The sequence below is a fragment of the Schistocerca gregaria genome, chromosome 1 (genome assembly GCF_023897955.1).
Source record: "Schistocerca gregaria isolate iqSchGreg1 chromosome 1, iqSchGreg1.2, whole genome shotgun sequence".
Classification (NCBI taxonomy): Eukaryota; Metazoa; Arthropoda; class Insecta; order Orthoptera; family Acrididae; genus Schistocerca; species Schistocerca gregaria.
In genome coordinates, this window is record NC_064920.1 from 203,237,232 (window position 1) to 203,256,194 (window position 18,963).

Here is an 18,963-nt window from a genome sequence, read left to right on the forward strand (position 1 = left end):
ATTACAATTGTTGTAGGGACAGGAAATTGTTTTAAAAGGTTCCTGAACCACTCAACAAATCGTGCGTGATCCATATCTTCATGGCAATCACCAGTCTTTTTTTATCTAAAAACTAAAAGTGCGTCAGGGACAAAACCACTGGAGGAGCCTGCATGGACCACAATTAATCTAGCTCCTCTTCCCGTCGGCTGATGGCCGCTACTGCTGGGTGTGTTATCCGTCCAACATTTACTGACAGCTTCCCTGGCATTAACCCACGTTTCGTCTAGCCAAATTATGGAATGAATGTCTCTGCCCACAATTTTGTGCAAGAAAATGCTACGAGCGGTAACAATATGTGCCCTCTCTAACAGTACTTTGCGTCCGTCTAGCGTTTTGTAACGGAAACCCATATTTTTTAGCACAATTTTAGTGATGTTTTACCACACCTGAAGAGTTCACTTTCTTTTAAAGAGATTAATAACTTAGCTACAGTCGGATACTCTTTTCTGCTGTAGTAAGCATAAACGTGCCTACGAACTGCATCAGTCTGGAAAGAATCTAAATCTGTGATAAGACTTCGCTTTTTCTTCTTTCCCGGGGTTGATAAAAATGTGTTGTTAGATCCAGACAGCTTGGAATCATTACGGCTCACTTCAGTATCTTCCAAAATTTTTGTAGTAATACTCCCTTACTTACTACCGTTCTTACACTAATACCAAGAGTTTTCGACGTACGTTCCACCACTTTGTCGGCAGAAATTGATGGCTGTCCACGAATGCTTACGTAGTTTTTCTCCTGCTCGTAAAACTCACGAGTTCTGTGTAGCAACTCCAGTGCCTGGCTGTTTAGTGGCACCCCTCGACGCAAAGGATTGTCACTAGGTGAACGAAGTCTTTTCGGTGGCATTTTCCAAGTACGTAAACTCACAACGTAACAAAAGTCACAACGATATAGCACACAGTACAACGAAAACACGCGGTAAACAACACACAACTCACGTTGTATACACATGCACTAAACAAAGCCGGCAACGCGGGAACTTTGACGTCACAGCACGTGAGTAACAGCAGTGCTCACTGCGCTGTGATTGGCTGGCGCCCCACGCTGAACGCCTAGCGCCTATCGTTCTTCACTTGTTACTCTGTTACGCTGCCAACTTCATACGCAAACGTCAAGTGCAATGTTTCAGCGGCCCGGGTATAGACTCATTATGTGATATAGAAGAATTGCCATAGAAATGTGTGGCACGGGAGGTAACATCATCCACATGTGGCTGTTTTGAATGTTGAAAATAGTGTCCTTGGTGAAATGTGCTTTCAGTACAAGTAATTAGACTGTAAAAATCAGGAATCTAACTGATGTAGGAACCAAGTACACATGCTGGCATATGGCTCAAAAACTGGTGGGCTCACATAATCTTTTGGTGGTGGTAAGATTGGTGTTGCTGTCTACGCAGAGCACACCAGCCAATATTGGAATATCCATTTCTCCTCTGGCAAAAATTGCACAAGAAAGCGTCTTGTGATCTACATCTCTAAAATTTCTGAATGATTCACAATTAAGTGCCTGCCAGAAGGATCTCAATCACCTTCAAGCCACCTCTCCACCATTCTGACAGCTCTAACACCTCTTGGGAAAAATAAACTCTTAAATATTTCTGTGCAAGCTCTGATTTCTCTTAATTTATTGATCATGTATCCATGTGTAGGTGGGCACCAATAAAATATATTTATACCCTGAGGGAAAGTTGGTGATTGAAATTTCTTGAAGGTTCAACCACAGTGAGAAATGCCTTTGTTTTAATAATTGCCACAAGGATCCCATACCGCACAGCAATACTCTAGCCGGGGACGCACAAGCATAGCATTGAGCCAGTAAAATGCATTCATTTGTTTGCCTTCCCCACAACATTATCTATGTGATTGTTCCAGCTTAAGATGTTCATAATTGTAATTCCAAGTCATTTAGTTAAACTGACAGACATTAGGTTTGTGTGGTTTATCATGTAACCAGAATGTAGTGGATTATTTTTAATAGTCATGTCGAGGACTTACACTTTTTGTTATTTAAAATCAATTACCACTTTTTGCACCATACAGATATCTTGTGTAAATCATTTTGCAATTCATTTTCGTCATATGATGACTTTACAAGATGATAAATTGCAGCATCATCTGCATACAGTTTCAGGGGGCTGCTCATAGTGTCCACTAAACGATTTATGTAAATTAGGGACAGCAGATGGCCTATAGTACTTCCTTGGCAAATGCCAGATATGACTTCTATTTTTAGAACACAGTATATGTTCCAAAATCCTACTGCAAATCAACATTAGTGATAAGGGTCTGTAATTTCCTTTCTTTAGTACTGTTGTGATTTTTGCAACTTTCCACTCTCTGTGTATGGATCTGTATGTGAGCGAGTGGTTGTATATGCTTGCTAAGTATTGAGCTATTGTATCAGCATACTCTGAAAGTAATCTGATTGGTATACAATCTAGACCGGAGGTGTTGGCTTTATTAAGTGTTTTAAGCTCCTTCAATACACCAAGAATATTTACTTCTAAGTTACTCATATTGGTGTATGTTCTTGATTCTAATTATGGAATATTTACTTAGTTCTCTTTTGTGAAAGTATTTCAGAAAACTGTGTTTAGTTGCTGTGCTTTAATGACACTGTCTTCAGTATCACCACTATCATTACTGCACAGTGAAGGTATTGATTGCACCTTGCCACTGGTATACTTTACATACAACGAGAGCCTTTCTAGGTTTTCTGCCACATTTCATGGGTGTTTCATTGTGGAAAGTATTAATAGCATATCACATTGAAGTTTGTGCTAAATTTCGAGCTTCTATAAAACTACACAAATCTTAGGGATTTTGCGTTCTTTTAAATTTGGTGTGCTTTTTTCATTGCTTCTGCAACAGTTACTTGTTCAGTACAGCGTCCTATTAATTTATTCGGTATATATTTCCCAATTGCTGTAGACACTAGTTCTTTCAATTTAAACCACATCTGATCTATACTTAACTATTCAAATTGGAAGGAGTGGAGATTGTCTTTTAGGTAGAGTGCTTATTCATTTGCTTTTTCAAAATAAATGTAGTTTGTATTTATTTTTGGGTTTGGATATTGATATTCATTCAAGCTACCACATCCTTGTGGTCACTAATACAAATATCTGCCATGATACTCCCTATTTGTTCAGGATTATTTATTGTTAAGAGGTCATGTATGTTTTCACAACCATTAACACTTCGAGTGGGCTCCTGAAATAATTGTTCAAAATAATTTTCTGAGAAAGTATTCAGTAAAACTTTATACACACCTTTTTGTCAACATGTTGAGGGTAGATTGAAATCATTGCCAACAATAATTGTATGAGGGGGGGGGGGGGGGGGGTGTACCTATTGGAAATGATACTCATGTTTCCTTTGAACTATTCAGCAACTGTTATCATCTGAGTTGGGTGGTTAGCAAAAGGAACCGATTATTAATTTATTCCAGTTATTGAGTATAGCCTCTACCCATACTCACAGGACCTATCTGCTTAAATTTCAGTATAAGGTAAACTACTTCTGACAGCAAGAAGCACTCCATCACCAACTTATTTAATCTATCCTTTGTGGATAGGGTTAAATCCTCTGTAAAAATTTCGGCTGAACTTATTTCCAGATTTAGCCAGCTTTCTGTCTTATAACAATTTGAGATCCAGTGCCTCCTTTTAGTGCTTGGAGCTCTAGTTCTTTCCCAACACAGCTATGACGCTTTACAACTACAATTTTGATTATTGCCATATCTACCCCCTTCCTGTGTTCATCCTGCATCCTTTGAAACTGAAGACTATTCTGCACTTTCCTGAGATCCTCTAATGTAAAAAAGCCACCCAATCCCCTCCACACTGCCCCCACTACCTGTACAGTCACTTCCTGTGTGTTCGGGCCCCCTGACCTATATAGTGGAACCTGAAAACCTATCATCCTACGGCGCAAGTCAAGGAATCTGCAGCCTGTACAATTGCAGAACCCTCTGAGCCTTAGATTCAGAACCTCCACTGGGCTCTGTACCCAAGGACCTCACTCTTTATCTGTTGATGATGATACTACAGACAGTGAGCTCTGCTATCATCTCACAAGCAAGACCAGCTGTATTCATTACTTCAACTAGCTGCCCAAAATCAGAGATAACAACTTCCGATCCAAAGTGACACATATTGTTAGTATCGACGTGGACTTCCACATGCTGTTGGCTACACCGGGTGCCATTCAAGGCATCTGGAATTACTTCTCCTAGTATGCACACAGAGCAAATGCTGGATTCCTTCCCCTTCTTCATGGGGCCTCCCATTACATGCCTAACTTTGGAGCTTCCAACCGTCAACAATCTCACCCTTTTAGAATACCCAGACCTTGCAGGCCAAGAGGTTCAAAACTGTCAATGTGGGTACTGTGTTTCTCTCCAATTACATTATACTTAACTGTAAATTAACAGTATTTTGATATTGTATTTGGGCATACTAAATGTGATACTGAACAACCTACATCAGTAACTGAATGGAAAGTGATGGTAGAATAGGTGATGGAGCTTGTAAGCAGAGAAAAAGTAATAATACCCATTAAGCACTCAGTATTGGTACCTAACCATACAGGAAAATTATGTAACGAATATTGGTATGCAAGTTTGTTTTCTCTTCTTTGTAACATGGAAAGTGTGTTCAGACATCTGTTACAATCCAAAACATTATCTACTACCTGAAATGGAAGCTTAGTTTCCACATAGCATGGGAAAGTGGGTGGGAAAAGGATCAATTTTTTCACTTACTGCCACAGCAGGTCAGTTCGCTTAGAGCTGTTGTAGCGAAAAAGCCGTATTGCTTCATGTTTCCCTACAGTAGCCATTCAGAATGAACATTGCAGTTAAAAATCGTACCGAATGTGAAATTCGTTCTCTAATTCGGATTTAGTGTCAGAAATCTCATTCATTGAAAAAATCTGTTTTTTACCCAGACCAGGTATAATGTGCATCAGTGGTGTCATTTGTTTAAGAATGGAAGAAGTATGTTCATGACTGAAGTGCCTGCCTATCCTTCTATAGTCAAACACTGGCATAGTAAATGACAAAAACTTTGTGTTAAATAGGATTTCATGACTTGGCACAGTGATTTTTAACTTTTCAAACACGCAAAGACATGGTTTGGTTCCCAGCAGTCCTATAACAAACTTTCAAGATACTATCATGGGCCGGCTGAGATCTCAGGTGGCAGAAATTTATGCAGAGGTTTTATAAATGTGTGATAAGAAATATGTAAAATGCTTAAATCTGAATAGCGATTATACAGAGAAGGTATAGTTTTTTATAATTTTGTAATAAATTTACTTTAATTACCTTTGTATGTTATTTATAGCTTACTGGAGATTACTGTTGGATAGCTTTCTTACCTTTAAATGTAATTTCAAAGATTGTCATTGGCAAAGTGTATATGGGTGTGATTATGAAATATTACACAACTACTTTTGTAGAATCCAGTAAATAATTGGTAAGTTAAAATCACAATAATGATACTTCATTCATTCTAGAAATTTGCCATAAATATCTGATGTACTTGTTCTAATGCAGAAAGAGAGACAATTGTGTGACACCTTTGAAAATTTCCTTGTTAATTTATTTCTGTGTAAACTTTGCATCATTAAGACTGTGAAAATTGCTGTCATTGTTCTATAATAAAGCTTTCTCATTACAGGTTGGAGCTGGTTGCTTAGTCGGAAATCGCTGCTGAAAGCATCGAAACATCTCAAAGAGATATGCAATCAGTGTAGTTTAATGTATCCAAACAATGTTCCTTGTGTGTTAAGTGCTTGTCTGGTCTCTTTAGAGCCTGACTCTGCTCTTAGGCTTATGCCAGACCAATTCACTCCTGATGAACGCTTCAGCCAAGCATCAGTCAATTGCCAGCTTTCTACTCCACAGGATGTTTCGTGCACTCATATTCTCGTTTTTCCCACATCAGCCACCACCCAGGTAATTGTTTCATTAAAAAAATGGAAATTACATCTGTAGATATTCTTTTTTCTGCCAGTGTAGAACAGTTATTCCTTTTATATATATATATATATATATATATATAGAAAGAAACTTCCACATGGGAAAAATATATTAAAAACAAAGATTCCAAGACTTACCAAGCGGGAAAGCGCCGGCAGACAGGCACATGAACAAAACACACAAACACACACACAGAATTACGAGCTTTCGCAACTGGCAGTTGCTTCGTCAGGAAAGAGGGAAGGAGAGGGAAAAATGAAAGGATGTGGGTTTTAAGGGAGAGGGTAAGGAGTCATTCCAATCCCGGGAGCGGAAAGACTTCCCTTAGGGGAAAAAAAGGACAGGTGTACACTCGCGCGCGCACACACACACACACACACACACACACACATATGTGTGTGTGTGTGTGTGTGTGTGTGTGTGCGAGTGTACACCTGTCCTTTTTTTCCCCTAAGGGAAGTCTTTCCGCTCCCGGGATTGGAATGACTCCTTACATATGTGTGTGTGTGTGTGTGTGTGTGTGTGTGTGTGTGTGTGTGTGTGTGTGTGCGAGTGTACACCTGTCCTTTTTTTCCCCTAAGGGAAATCTTTCCGCTCCCGGGATTGGAATGACTCCTTACCCTCTCCCTTAAAACCCACATCCTTTCATTTTTCCCTCTCCTTCCCTCTTTCCTGACGAAGCAACTGCCAGTTGCGAAAGCTCGTAATTCTGTGTGTGTGTTTGTGTGTTTTGTTCATGTGCCTGTCTGCCGGCGCTTTCCCGCTTGGCAAGTCTTGGAATCGTTGTTTTTAATATATATATATATATATATATATATATATATATATATATATATATATATATATATATATAATTTGTGTCTCAAAACTGTGTGTCTAGCATTGGATCCATCCACATGTGTACTCATTTTTGTTCATATGAAATTGCTGAAATACACTAGTAATTACAAAAAGTTCAACATTTTGAAAAACATGTACACACACAAAATTTTAAGGAAATATGTGTATATAGTTCAAACAGTGGAATAACAACAGTATTATCAAAAGCTTAGATTTCTACTCACCATATAGTGAAGACGTTGAGCCGTAGACAGGCGCGAAAGAAAGATCCTAAACAAATAAGCTTCTGATGTAGACACCCCCCCCCCTCACACACACACACACACACACACACACACACACACACACACACACACACAAGCACAACTCGCACACATGATCACCATCTCTGGCTGTCGAGGCTGGCTAGAAACAATGGTGTGACCAAGTGAGAGACAGAATTTACTCTGCTTATATTGTTGTAATGATATTTAAAATCTAATCAGTTAATAGATGTCTTAAGTTCGTGAAGTGTACACAGTACGGTTCTGAAATTTAGAGCCATTTGCACTAGTTTTCATTTTTCTATTTCAGGCAGTTATACAACTAGAGGAAAATGTGTGTGTGTGTGTGTGTGTGTGTGTGTGTGTGTGTGTGTGAGGGGGGGGGGGGGACCATCTTTATCCTTCCTAGCTGTATGTTCCCATATGAAAAAATGAGAGGAACAAGTAGCATACAGAATTCCACAGAGAGTAGTTTATTACACACTGTCAAGCTGCACTTAACAAAAATCACTGAAGTGCGGTGTGCAGTTATTCTGAAGGCAGCAAAGTTTGCAATTTACCAGGTCTAGCACTCTTGTTGGGTACTGCTCAATATGTTTGATTCCTTCATCAGTGTGATATATGCTGTTTCAGGAAGGGATTGTAAATTTACAGGTAAAGTACTAATACAGCATTCAGAATTCATAAAACAAAATTTTTGTGATATTTGTTCCAATGATGGAACATTGTATGTAATACTTATTTGCTGAACAATTTCTGTGTGGTATTGCTGCTATTTGTGTTGTAAGTCGTAGGCCGTGGCACAAGGTGTAATTTTGTGCATTTTATAATTTCTATAAAATATGCATCCAGCAATATTCGTTGCCATTCCAGTAGTCAAGCTCATTAGTGTGTTTCCATAATATCAAGATATTTTGTAATTTCCTTTCAGTCATCGCAGACAGCATTCCAAGAGCAGCACATCAATGGTCCCGATCTAGGAGACGATGAGCTCTTCTCTGCCCTTAACGATGACATGCCAGAGGGTATAGAGGAAATGCAAGATTTTAACGACATATTCACATGGCCAGAGACAGGTCCTGGTGGTGTTCAGTCTCCCACAGGTAGCCCCCACAGAGATTCTCCATCACAGCCTGGCAGCCCATCCTGTGGTATGGGAGGAACATCAGACCAGCACAGTCCCTTCCCGTGCAATGCATCATCAAGGGTGAGCATATCAGTTATACCAGGAGAATAATGTTTATAAAAGTTTCTTATGGATGTTTATTGAAAGACTGAAGTTACTTTTTCTGTGTTTGTTACAGTAAAACCCCTTTTTAATTAATGTCTGGTAACCCAAATATTTATTTCCTGTAATAGGGGTTTTCCTAAAAATTGAGGGTTTTGCCAGAGTACATGGAAGAAGTGACCTAGTTGTTTAGGTTCATAAGTGCTATTTCATTACTAAATTAACAATATTCTATGCTACTAATTTAAATACAGTAAATATATAATTATTACACTCTTCATAAAACACGTCTTTTAAAAAAAATGCAAAAGTCTTGTTTGTTTTGTCCTTCCAGCTTATTCTAGTGACAGAAGTTGTCGTTTCAACTCGTTGATGTAAGTTAGAATTGATTCATCTACATTAAAAGAGAAAAAGAAAATCCGGACAGTGTCAATTCTTTGCAGAGCAGCAGCAAAACTACTACTACTATTATTGACTGCCGGCTACCCTGGTTATGAGCCCATCTAATGGTGGTGATGTAATAGTCTTTATTCTTCCAGTGGTTTACACTTTCTATGATCAGAGCCTCACTTCCTCCACTTATGCCTTAAGAGCAGGCTTTTTCTTAATGTGCGGAGAAATGAGATTGTTCTTATAGGATTTTCACGTGACCAACAGAAATTTCACTTAAAAGCAGGTTCATTAATTAGGGGTTATACTGCATTTCTTTAAATATTAAACTAGTTTAAATTCATGAGGCAAGTTAATAAATCTCAGTTCCCAATAAAAAAAAGTTCATGACCTAACTTGAGAATAACAAATGCTAAAGTGAAAACTTAAGCTTTATGAAGGGGGGTCAAAAAGTATCTAGTCTGACAAATAAAGAATGACAGAAATTCCATAATACCAATTTATTTTTCAATATAATACCCGTGTACACTAATACACTTGTGGGAACGCTCTTATAACTTCTGCAGACCATTCAGATCAAAGGTTTTCAATTTTGAGTACAACCAAGTGTTCACAGCATCAATCGCTGCATCATCATTGTCAAATCGTCATCCTTTGAGGTCTTTTTTTAGGTTTGGGAAAATAAAAAAGTCTGATGGAGCCAAATATGGAGGATATGATGGATGATATAATAATTCGAATCCGCAGTCACACACAGTTTCCAGTGTTGAGGGCTTTGTGTGCTGGTGCATTGTGATGATTCTAAAGAACTCCATGTACCAATTTTCTGTGCCTATTCCCTTTATCTCTGTTTCTAAACAGCGCAAGAGGGTGCAATAGTATGTTGTATTGATATTTATGCCCTTTTGCAAGTAATCCACCATAATTACCCCTTTCTGCATCCCAGAAGACTGATGCCATAACCTTACTGGATGATTTTTGTACACGGAAATTTTTTGTGGTAGGGGATGAAGGATTTTTCCATTGTTGTGACTGTTGTTTTGTCTCAGGATCAAAGTGGTGAACCCACGTTTCATCCTTTGTCACATACCTTGCAAGAAAGCTGTCTTCATCCACTTCAAATTGGCAGACCATTTCTTCACAACAATGCACACGCTCCCATCTCTGATCTGCAATTAAGTCTTTCGCGACCCACCAAGATGAAACTTTCTGCGTTCCCAAAATATCCACAACAATGTCATGAGCTCAGCCATGGGGGAGTCCAAAAGTGGTTTCAGTGTTCTGCGATGTTGTTAGACTATTCTGCCAAATCCTATTGTGAATTGTAGTCAGTTTTGTTAGTGGCAACGGAGACAGGCCTTCCACTCCTTGGTGCATTTTCCACACTTTAAAGTTTTCCATGCTTAAAGTCGGACACCCAGTTTTTCACTGTTGCACGAGACGGAGCACTATCCTTGAGTGAATTCCGCATGTTGTACGCAATTTCCTTAGGTATCATTCCCATCAAACGTAGATATTCTATTACAACACGGCTTTTGATTCACACAGTATTAGCCATTTTGCTTACACCACGGTGTACAACTTATCCTAGTGGCAAAACCAATGAAGCTTGAGCTGCGAAATTCAATTTGCATACTGACAAAGGGTCACCATAAAAGTTGGTGGTGGTGTTTGTGCGAGACATTATGGTAACTATCTCGGGCTTGAAACTTTTCGACCACCCCTTGTATAAAGTGAAATGGTTGAAATAACAAATAAAACTTTCAAAATGGGATTAAAAACTTAGTTTCAAGGAAAAATATTTCAGTTTTACTTTTTTCATCATGTTGGATTCCTAATAGACCTAATATTTTTAGAAATGATGTATCTCATTTGTTATTGTTGTTTACGTTACTGTTGCTGCTACAGTTGTTGGATCCAACCTCTTCATTGCTTGTTAAACAAAAAAAAACAAAAAATATTTAATAATAAATTATTCTAATAATTTTCACATAGAGAGAGAACAATTCATTCCTAAAATTGCTTAGTATGACACACAGGTAAAAACATTTGTAATGTTGCTGCCTCAATTCTCACCTCCCAAAACACTCTCTCTCTCTCTCTCTCTCTCTCTCTCTCTCTCTCTCTCTCTCTCTGTGTGTGTGTGTGTGTGTGTGTGTGTGTGTGTGTGTGTGTGTGTGTGTCAACACTCCAGTGGACAGCTGTCACGACAGTATTCTCATTAGTGTAACTGGTATTGTCAACAAACTTACTTCAAGTGAACTCTAAGAATTGATAGGGTTATAGGTGGTATTGAAGACATTGTAAATTGGAAAGTGTTTTTCTGCAATTAGAGAAGGAATTCAGACAAGTAAAGCCTTTGTAATTGCTGTTCAGTGTCAGTATTGTTGCTTTTAAATGCTTTTACAAGCATAGAAGAATGAGAAAATGTGCTTTGGTTGTAGTACCAATTCTACAAGTTATTAAAACTTGATAATTTAGTTAATAGGAATAAGAGTATGAGATTACGATATTTTAATTTGAATAGGTCCTGTGTAGCAGGATTAAATGTGCATAATTAAGTTTACATACATAATGATTACCTCTCATATAAATTAAACTAATTGTATATATCATTATTGCTAGCTGTCGTGTCTCATTTCTCAATCCTCTGTCTAACACTATTTTGGTTAAAATAAAAGTCTCCAACTTCTGCTTTCTATATAACAGTGGACAACTTTACATTAATGTATTGTGTTTCAGGGTGGAGCGAATATGGGAATAGATACTCAAGAAGAAGTGGGTACATTACACCAACAGCCTCTCGCATTGGGATACTTTGTATCAACAGCTCCAACTGGTAGGATGCCTCGGTGGTTTTGGGCATCTTGTCCTCATTTAGAAAATGTTTGTCCTGCATTCCTAAAGAATGCTCTTCATTTGCACAGTCCTGCCATTCAACAGAATTCTGATGATATCTTGCAGCAGCAATCAGCTGTAACAGTGCATCCACTGGATTCCCAATATACAACAGATGTGCTTAGGTATTTTAAATATTTCTGTTTTGCATGCACTCTTGTTTGTGTAGTGTTCATGTATATCATCTCATTTTGTAGTGTACAGCAATGAACAATCCTTCCTTCCTCTCTCTCTCTCTCTCTCTCTCTCTCTCTCTCTCTCTCTCTCTCTCGTGTGTGTGTGTGTGTGTGTGTGTGTGTGTGTGTGTGTGTGTGTGTGTGTGTGTGTAGGAAAATATACCACATTGTAAGCAGTGTCTGTTATTGTGTTAAATAAGTGCATCAGTTACTGAGCTGAATGCGGTGTTGCATAGTATTCTTACTGTTTTCACCTTAAGCTGTGTATCTTCTTCCAACTATATTTAATATATAGCTTCCTGGTTTTCCTTTCAGGTACGTCTTGGAAGGATACAATGCTCTCTCCTGGCTTGCCTTGGATTCAAATACACGTGACCGTCTTTCCTGTTTACCAGTGCATATTCAAGCTTTGATGCAACTGTATCACACGACATCGGCCCTTGTCTGACCTACGTGGCGGCAATGATAATCTTAGGCAATATTAATTTAGTATCGACTCTGAAAAAAAGTTCTACGGATCAAGAATTTAATGCAATAGTGTTGTATAGTGTGTTCGTAAATCAGTGGACTCTAGAGTCCTTATTATGTTGCCACAGCGACAATTGTGGTTCCGATGGTAAACGGTTGCACCTTATTAGCATTTTGTTATTTGTTGGCAACAGTGGTTCATGTGGTTGTGTTTTATTACTTAAGGAGATTATGTAGGTAACAGAATGTTGGATTTGAATAGTGTATCAGCAATAACCTACTTCACTACAGTGATCAGAAGTTTTAGGTTCATGGTTTAAAGACTTGCGTTTTTGTCATTTAACTTACATGCTGCTTGTGGAAAAATGACAATCAGTTAAGCATGTGAACCCGAGTGAAAAGTTTATTGTTACCGCAAGAATGATATCGGTGAAGTAGCCAAAGATTCAGCTATAGCTTTCTATGCCACTTTTATAATTTGTAATGAAAAAATTGAAAAACAAGAGGATGATTAAAACAATCCACATGCTGTGAAAGCTACCAAAGTCACGTTATACATACGTCAAGATTCATTTTTTATATATTTACAAAGTGATAATTATTGTGTACTATATAAATATTGTTCGGAAAATTAACCACAGCATAAAATAGTTTCTTTGCTCATTTTTATTATTTATTCATAAAAGTACATATGTGCAGTTAATAGAATTAATAACTCTTGATATCTGAAGCAGGGGGCCAAGTCAATTTTCTGTGGACTTAACAATTCTACTCCAAAGTGCTACCAGGCTGCCAATTTTAAGATGCGTTGTAAGATTATTTTAAAACATTTTCATTGACTGTTGTGATTTATAAAGAAGTATATTGTGATGAAACTTGAAGATAAATGAAACGACATTTATTTGTAGACTATTTATGTGGAATCAAATGTGTGAAGAAATCGGAAAACAGATGATGATTCGTGATCCTTGTGTTCTTTCTGGCTCCAACATCAACTAGACTCATCAGTGATACTCATTAGCATTTGTAGCTGTTATCAAAAAATTGTGTTAAAAAAGAAAAAAATAAGCCTACTGATAGTAGGACCATAATAAACAGGGAGAGCAGGCTTAAGTTTTTTATAATTTAAGGTAAAGGGACATGTATCATAAATGCTATATAAATATATCTATATCTTTATATAAATATAAATTGATTATATATATATATACTTATATATATATATATGAAAATTGAAATAGTACAAACTATTGCTCTAGAAAGGGCATCACGTAGTTGACCTCTCGGGGTGTGCCTGTGTACAAAGGACAGTGTAATTGTGTGAATATATATACATATATATATTTGTTTTGATTTGAAAGAGTGTACATTTTGTACAGGTAATGTCTTCTAGTTCTGAAACCGTGTAATATTGTTAATATCATATGAGGTTGGCTGTAGAACAATTAAATTTTTAAGTCATCGGGCATTTTTTAAGTCACATTTGTGTATTTTAACGTTTTTAAAGAAAAAGACTGTAATTGAGCACAGGCTAAGTTTACTTGTGCTGCTGTTGACACTGTCATGTTATCTGTCTCTTTCTGTTATTCCCCCCCCCCCTCCCCCCCCCCCCCCCCCTCTCTCTCTCTCTCTCTCTCTCTCTCTCTCTCTCTCTCTCTCTCTCTCTCTCTCTCTCTCTCTCTCCTCTCTGTCTTTTTGTCTTTTTCTTCTTCCCAAGTACAACTACAGATTTATTGCACTATTTCATCATAAATTTCAGATGAATTGTAATAAGTTTTGTGAAAAGGCCAGCTATTGTGATTTGCAGTAAATTATTTATTTTGTATATAGGCATACAAATGCAAGATCAAATAGTTGGTCTCTTCATTCCCGTTTAGTGTAACTTTGAGGTAACAGTGACCAGGAATCATTGTATCATTATAATACAAAAACGGGAATAATTGGATTTGTTATGTATACATTTTATGAGGAGCATATGTCACCTAAGGTGATAATACTCCTTTTGTTATAAATGAATATATATGGATTCTTTTACAGTTGACCCTTTGTGGTGAAAAATGTATATAGTCTTTTTTTTTACCAATTGGCATGTTTTAAAAGTTGACAGCCGTCTCAGCTGTATTTGTCATGTCTTTTGTGTAAAGAAGTCATTGCAGGGATGTAACAGGTATTAGGAACTTTTGTGTAGCCCTGAATTTCAGTCTTGTTGAATATTTTCTGAAGTCTCGTGCAAATGTGTACCGTGCAGAAACTGTTACAAAATTGCTGTAAAGGCTTAAGGTTCTTGTTGAGTTTTTCATATTGAATTGATACATGCCTAAAACATTCTAAAATATTTCAGAATCCAAAACATCAAAATTTTATACATGTTATTGAAAGAAAAAAACTGAGATTCAGTTCATACTAAAGACAGATTTTGGTACAAGCATCATTAGTCTTTGGAAGCACAGATATATGTACCCTGGACCAACTCTGAAGTCACATTTATTTACTTGTGTGATCTGGGAGGTTTTTATGAATATTTGAATATTTTTGTTACACTAGTGTGACAGTTAAAAAATATTGATAGCTGTTAAACATTTTCAATAATATTTCTCTACCAAAGTTAAATGGATTTTATGCTCAGATCACATAGTAAATAATTGAAGCTTCAATTCCCCTGTTATGTCTTTATTTTTTTCAACAGGAATACAGATACTACTTTGATACCAAAGTCTTGCATTGTTCTGCATTTGCATTTCATCATATGAATTTCTAAAAATGCTGTTGTGATGTTTATTACCTGGGTAGCTAAATGTGGGAATGCTATATTAGTAACATTATTGACAGTGGAAAATCCAGGATGGAATGTAACAATATTATGAGCACATATACACAGAAGACTTTCATGCATAGGAAATGTACCAGATGATTTCAGTCTCTTCTTTCCCATTATTCATAAAGTTGACGACTAAAATCTGTCGAGTCTTGTGAATCCAAATATATTCCTTTTTAGGTGTTAATCAGCGGTCCTAATTGTCAACAACAATGCAAAATTAGGCAAAACAATAATTGTGTTTAGAATAAATGCATCTCATAGTCCTGTATGAGATGTTCATTGTTTGTGGCTTTCTTGATGAGCTGCAGCTGTGTTTATGAACGTTTACATATTTAGCATTATATATGATACTGTACACTCTCAGTTAAAGGGAAAGTATACATTGTTGATGGAAAAGGTAGGTACTGGAAAGGTGATCTACAGATCTCTGCTTTAAAATGTTCCAGCCTGTGCTTGAATTGAAAATTATTATCTCCTCACATGCACACTTAAACAGTTGCAAATATAATTACTTTTATTTGCTTGATGTTAGAAATGTTATTGATACACACTTCATGTGTGGTAATGTGGTTGGAATAAAACTAAAATGTTGTTCAAGTAACTAATTTTAGTATCCAACCACTTATTTTAAGGAGCTTCATTCTCATGTCGTTGGACAGCAGTCTAGTTGGTATTAAAACAATGACAACAGAGATATACATTGTAGGTTTGCTGTATGGCACATGTGTTAATTGAAATACTAATAATGGAAGAAATAAAGGTAATGACTCACCATATGGTCGAGAGTTTTAGTGGTAACTTAAAAACTTTGCTTAGCACAGTGTGTGTATTTTCCATGTTAAGTCGGCACTGAAGGGGAGGGCATTGTTCAAAAGCTTAAGAAAGTTTTCACCCTCTTGTATGTGCCTGTCAACCACAAAATCCCTCCACTATATGGTGAGTGGTCACCTGTGGTTCTCTTTACTCCTTCCATTATTTTATTCCACTCAGGAAAACGGAAAAACCTGAGGAATTTTTCATCATTTTAGTTTTGAGTTAAAAATTTGTAATTTTGACTGGTAAGAACTGATGTACGAACAAAGAATTATACTTTAGCCTGGCACTGCAGCAATAAAACACAAACGAGAGGGAGAAAAAAAAATGAAATGTAAGTTGCAAAGAAAATGCACCATTTACAACAAAAAAAAACATGGTGTACACGCAAATGTTGGACGACAACAAAATGTGTTAGAGGCTTTTGGATGAAGACTATGCAGTTCTTAATAAAATCAGACTGCTTTCAATTAGTGTGGCATCATGAGAGTTTAAAACTAGGTTTGTCTGAACAGTTGCCAGTGGGCTCATGCACATATGCAGAGCTGATGTCGCAAATGAGCAGTGTTTTGTCCCACTTCTCGATGCTCGGAAGCGTGGCTATTAGATGTATAGCTGCAAGCAGCGAGTTGCTCTCTGGAAAATTTTTTCTGATTTGTTCAAGCTTCCAGATTCGCTCGTGTGCAGAGTTGTAGTGGGGAGTAGTCTCCATATCGCCTGTGTTTACATTTTGTGATTATGGTGTTCTCTCTCTGTTTTCAGCTCTTGCACCAAATGAAAACAAAAGGGATTGTTTGGCTGGGATTTATCAACTACATTAAAATATATTTACATCATTATAGAAGACAAATATGTTATTAATTTCAGTTTCCTGGTTTTATTTTATTTCCACTTTATTGCCAATCAAACATTAATCGCACTGTGGCAACAATGAAGTTAATTTGGTCATTTTGCTGAAGAAATTTAGTTTTTATATATCTTTTCCCCAGAGGCAGTCAATTTATTTGAAATGAAAAGTGTTTCATTCCACATTATTATCCAGTTTCAACTGGTCACTGAATTTCAAATGCACACTTTCATCTTCTGGCACTTATAGCTGTATACCATAACAAACTAAACAGGAGATAATACAGTAATGGTACTCCAAGAAATTTAGCTTCCTGAAAACCTCACTGAAAAGCTTTAGCAGAATTTTACATATATGCCTTCTGTGAAATGCATTGTTCTTCGGCCACAAGTTCCTTCTAGGCTTGATGTTATTTCTTAATTTGTTTTGTTTATGTTGGAAGTTTACAGAACTTGTTTGTAAGTAGGATATAGACTGGCAGCATAGGGTGTTTTATCATTGTAACCGACCATAAGACTTTATATTTACTCCTGGAGTTGTATGTAAACTGCCAGTTACACAGTTTCTTGACTTCATAAGAAACCTTGTTAATTTTTACACAGCTTGAAAAGATCATGAAAAGCTCATTATTCTTAGTTCTGGTGTATACAAACAACTTTTTCCCCGAGAAATTTCCATTCTTTCTTATTAGCTTTTTGCAGTGTTGTCTGAATGTAAACATTATTGGAAATGCTACATAACAGTATGGCAGAGTATGTTAAAAAATGAAAATATGTGTAAAAGTTAGAATATGGCAAAATATTATTGTATTTTGAGTTGCATTGTATAGTTTTGAAATGAAAGTTGTGCCAAGAACTTCTTTATAATTTTGGTTTCCTTATCTGTGTAGGGTATGATAAAACGTTTTTCCTTAATACAATAACTCTGTATGTCTCATACGGACAACATGTCACACTTATGTACATGCTCACTTGATGCCTCACTACTCATGAAACTCCAAACAGAAATGCCGCAAGACGTATATCGTCAGGCACAGGCTTCCTAAGTCACCGTAGCCGTGCATGTGCAGTAAAGCCTGTCTTCTGGCGCTCTCTGGCAACTGCTCAAATTACCGTGTTTCTGATAAGTTGTGGGGAAATATTGCAAATGGTGGTTTGAGAAAAGTTATTTTCAAAGTAAATTTCCTTTTATGCAGGATGAATTATGTTACTTGTGAGAACATGCAATGAATTTTCATTCATAATTGAACCCATTGAGGGCCACCTACATAGAAAAATTTTTGGCCCAGAAGACCAGCATTTATGTTGTAATATATATATATATATATAAGCTGTGAATGTTTCCTATTTATGTGTTTTTGCTACTTAACAGTGATGTTGCTGTTGGCTGACTACCTCACTCTGAATATCAGCTGTCATTTGCTGGCGAGATAGCATAACCAGTGCTGTGACTGGCTGACAAAAGCACATTGCAATCTCAATTTCAGTGCTTCAGGAAACTATCGTGCTGAATTTAGTGGAATTCGTATTACCCAGCAATAAAACGACCTCCCTTTTTTATGAGGTCCCTTGAGAAATTTTTATTTGATACAGTTTTAATGATTTAAATTATCACTAGGTCCCCCATAAGAAAGTTAGCACTGTCTATTGTAAACAATCTTGATGTTTTCTTAGATTATGTGATTCTGATAATCAAATAGTTTATCATCAAAAGCCATGGGAAGTCACTTAGTTAATGTTCTGCTTTAAATATAAGCCTCATCCTCTTCATTCTCGTCCCACACCAGCTTGTAGTTGCTTTGGATTCTGTGAACAGTGTAGTGTAAAGTTTCTCTTTTCCTAGCAGCTTTCTTAGGATAATTTCGTGAGTAATCAGATAGCTTTAAATTTTCTCACACCTCACTTGATTGGTGCCCAAAAGTTTGGCATGTAGAGCTACGTCGTTTTTAATTTATTCTTCATCTGATGCCACTGATGAAGATTCCCTTCTGCGACATAAAATTTTCTTCTTGCTACACAGTTGTTTGTGGCCTGTGCATTATAAAATAATGACTTCCAGTTAGTTTCACATTATCTGTATGAACCAGTTGTGAACTGCAAACTCGTAGATACACATTTATCAACAAAGTCATGGCTGTGGTTTGCATCGATTACACTGATCAACAAAATTAAAGTTTCTTAATGGGTGATTCTTAT

The 18,963-nt window shown here is 37.0% G+C and overlaps 1 protein-coding gene across 4 annotated transcripts in view; it reads left to right on the plus strand.

The window, feature by feature from the left end:
* Positions 1-15,705, plus strand: part of LOC126336805 (mediator of RNA polymerase II transcription subunit 13) — a 202,188-nt gene extending 186,483 nt beyond the window's left edge. For all 4 annotated transcript variants that reach the window (XM_050000847.1, XM_050000856.1, XM_050000866.1 and 1 more), the window contains 4 exons: positions 5,726-6,003; positions 8,062-8,337; positions 11,491-11,771; positions 12,138-15,705. In XM_050000847.1, coding sequence (XP_049856804.1) covers positions 5,726-6,003; positions 8,062-8,337; positions 11,491-11,771; positions 12,138-12,270 — 968 coding nt within the window. In that variant the 3' untranslated portion in view covers positions 12,271-15,705. The remainder of the gene's footprint in view (positions 1-5,725; positions 6,004-8,061; positions 8,338-11,490; positions 11,772-12,137) is intronic.
* The last annotated feature ends 3,258 nt before the right edge of the window (positions 15,706-18,963 follow it).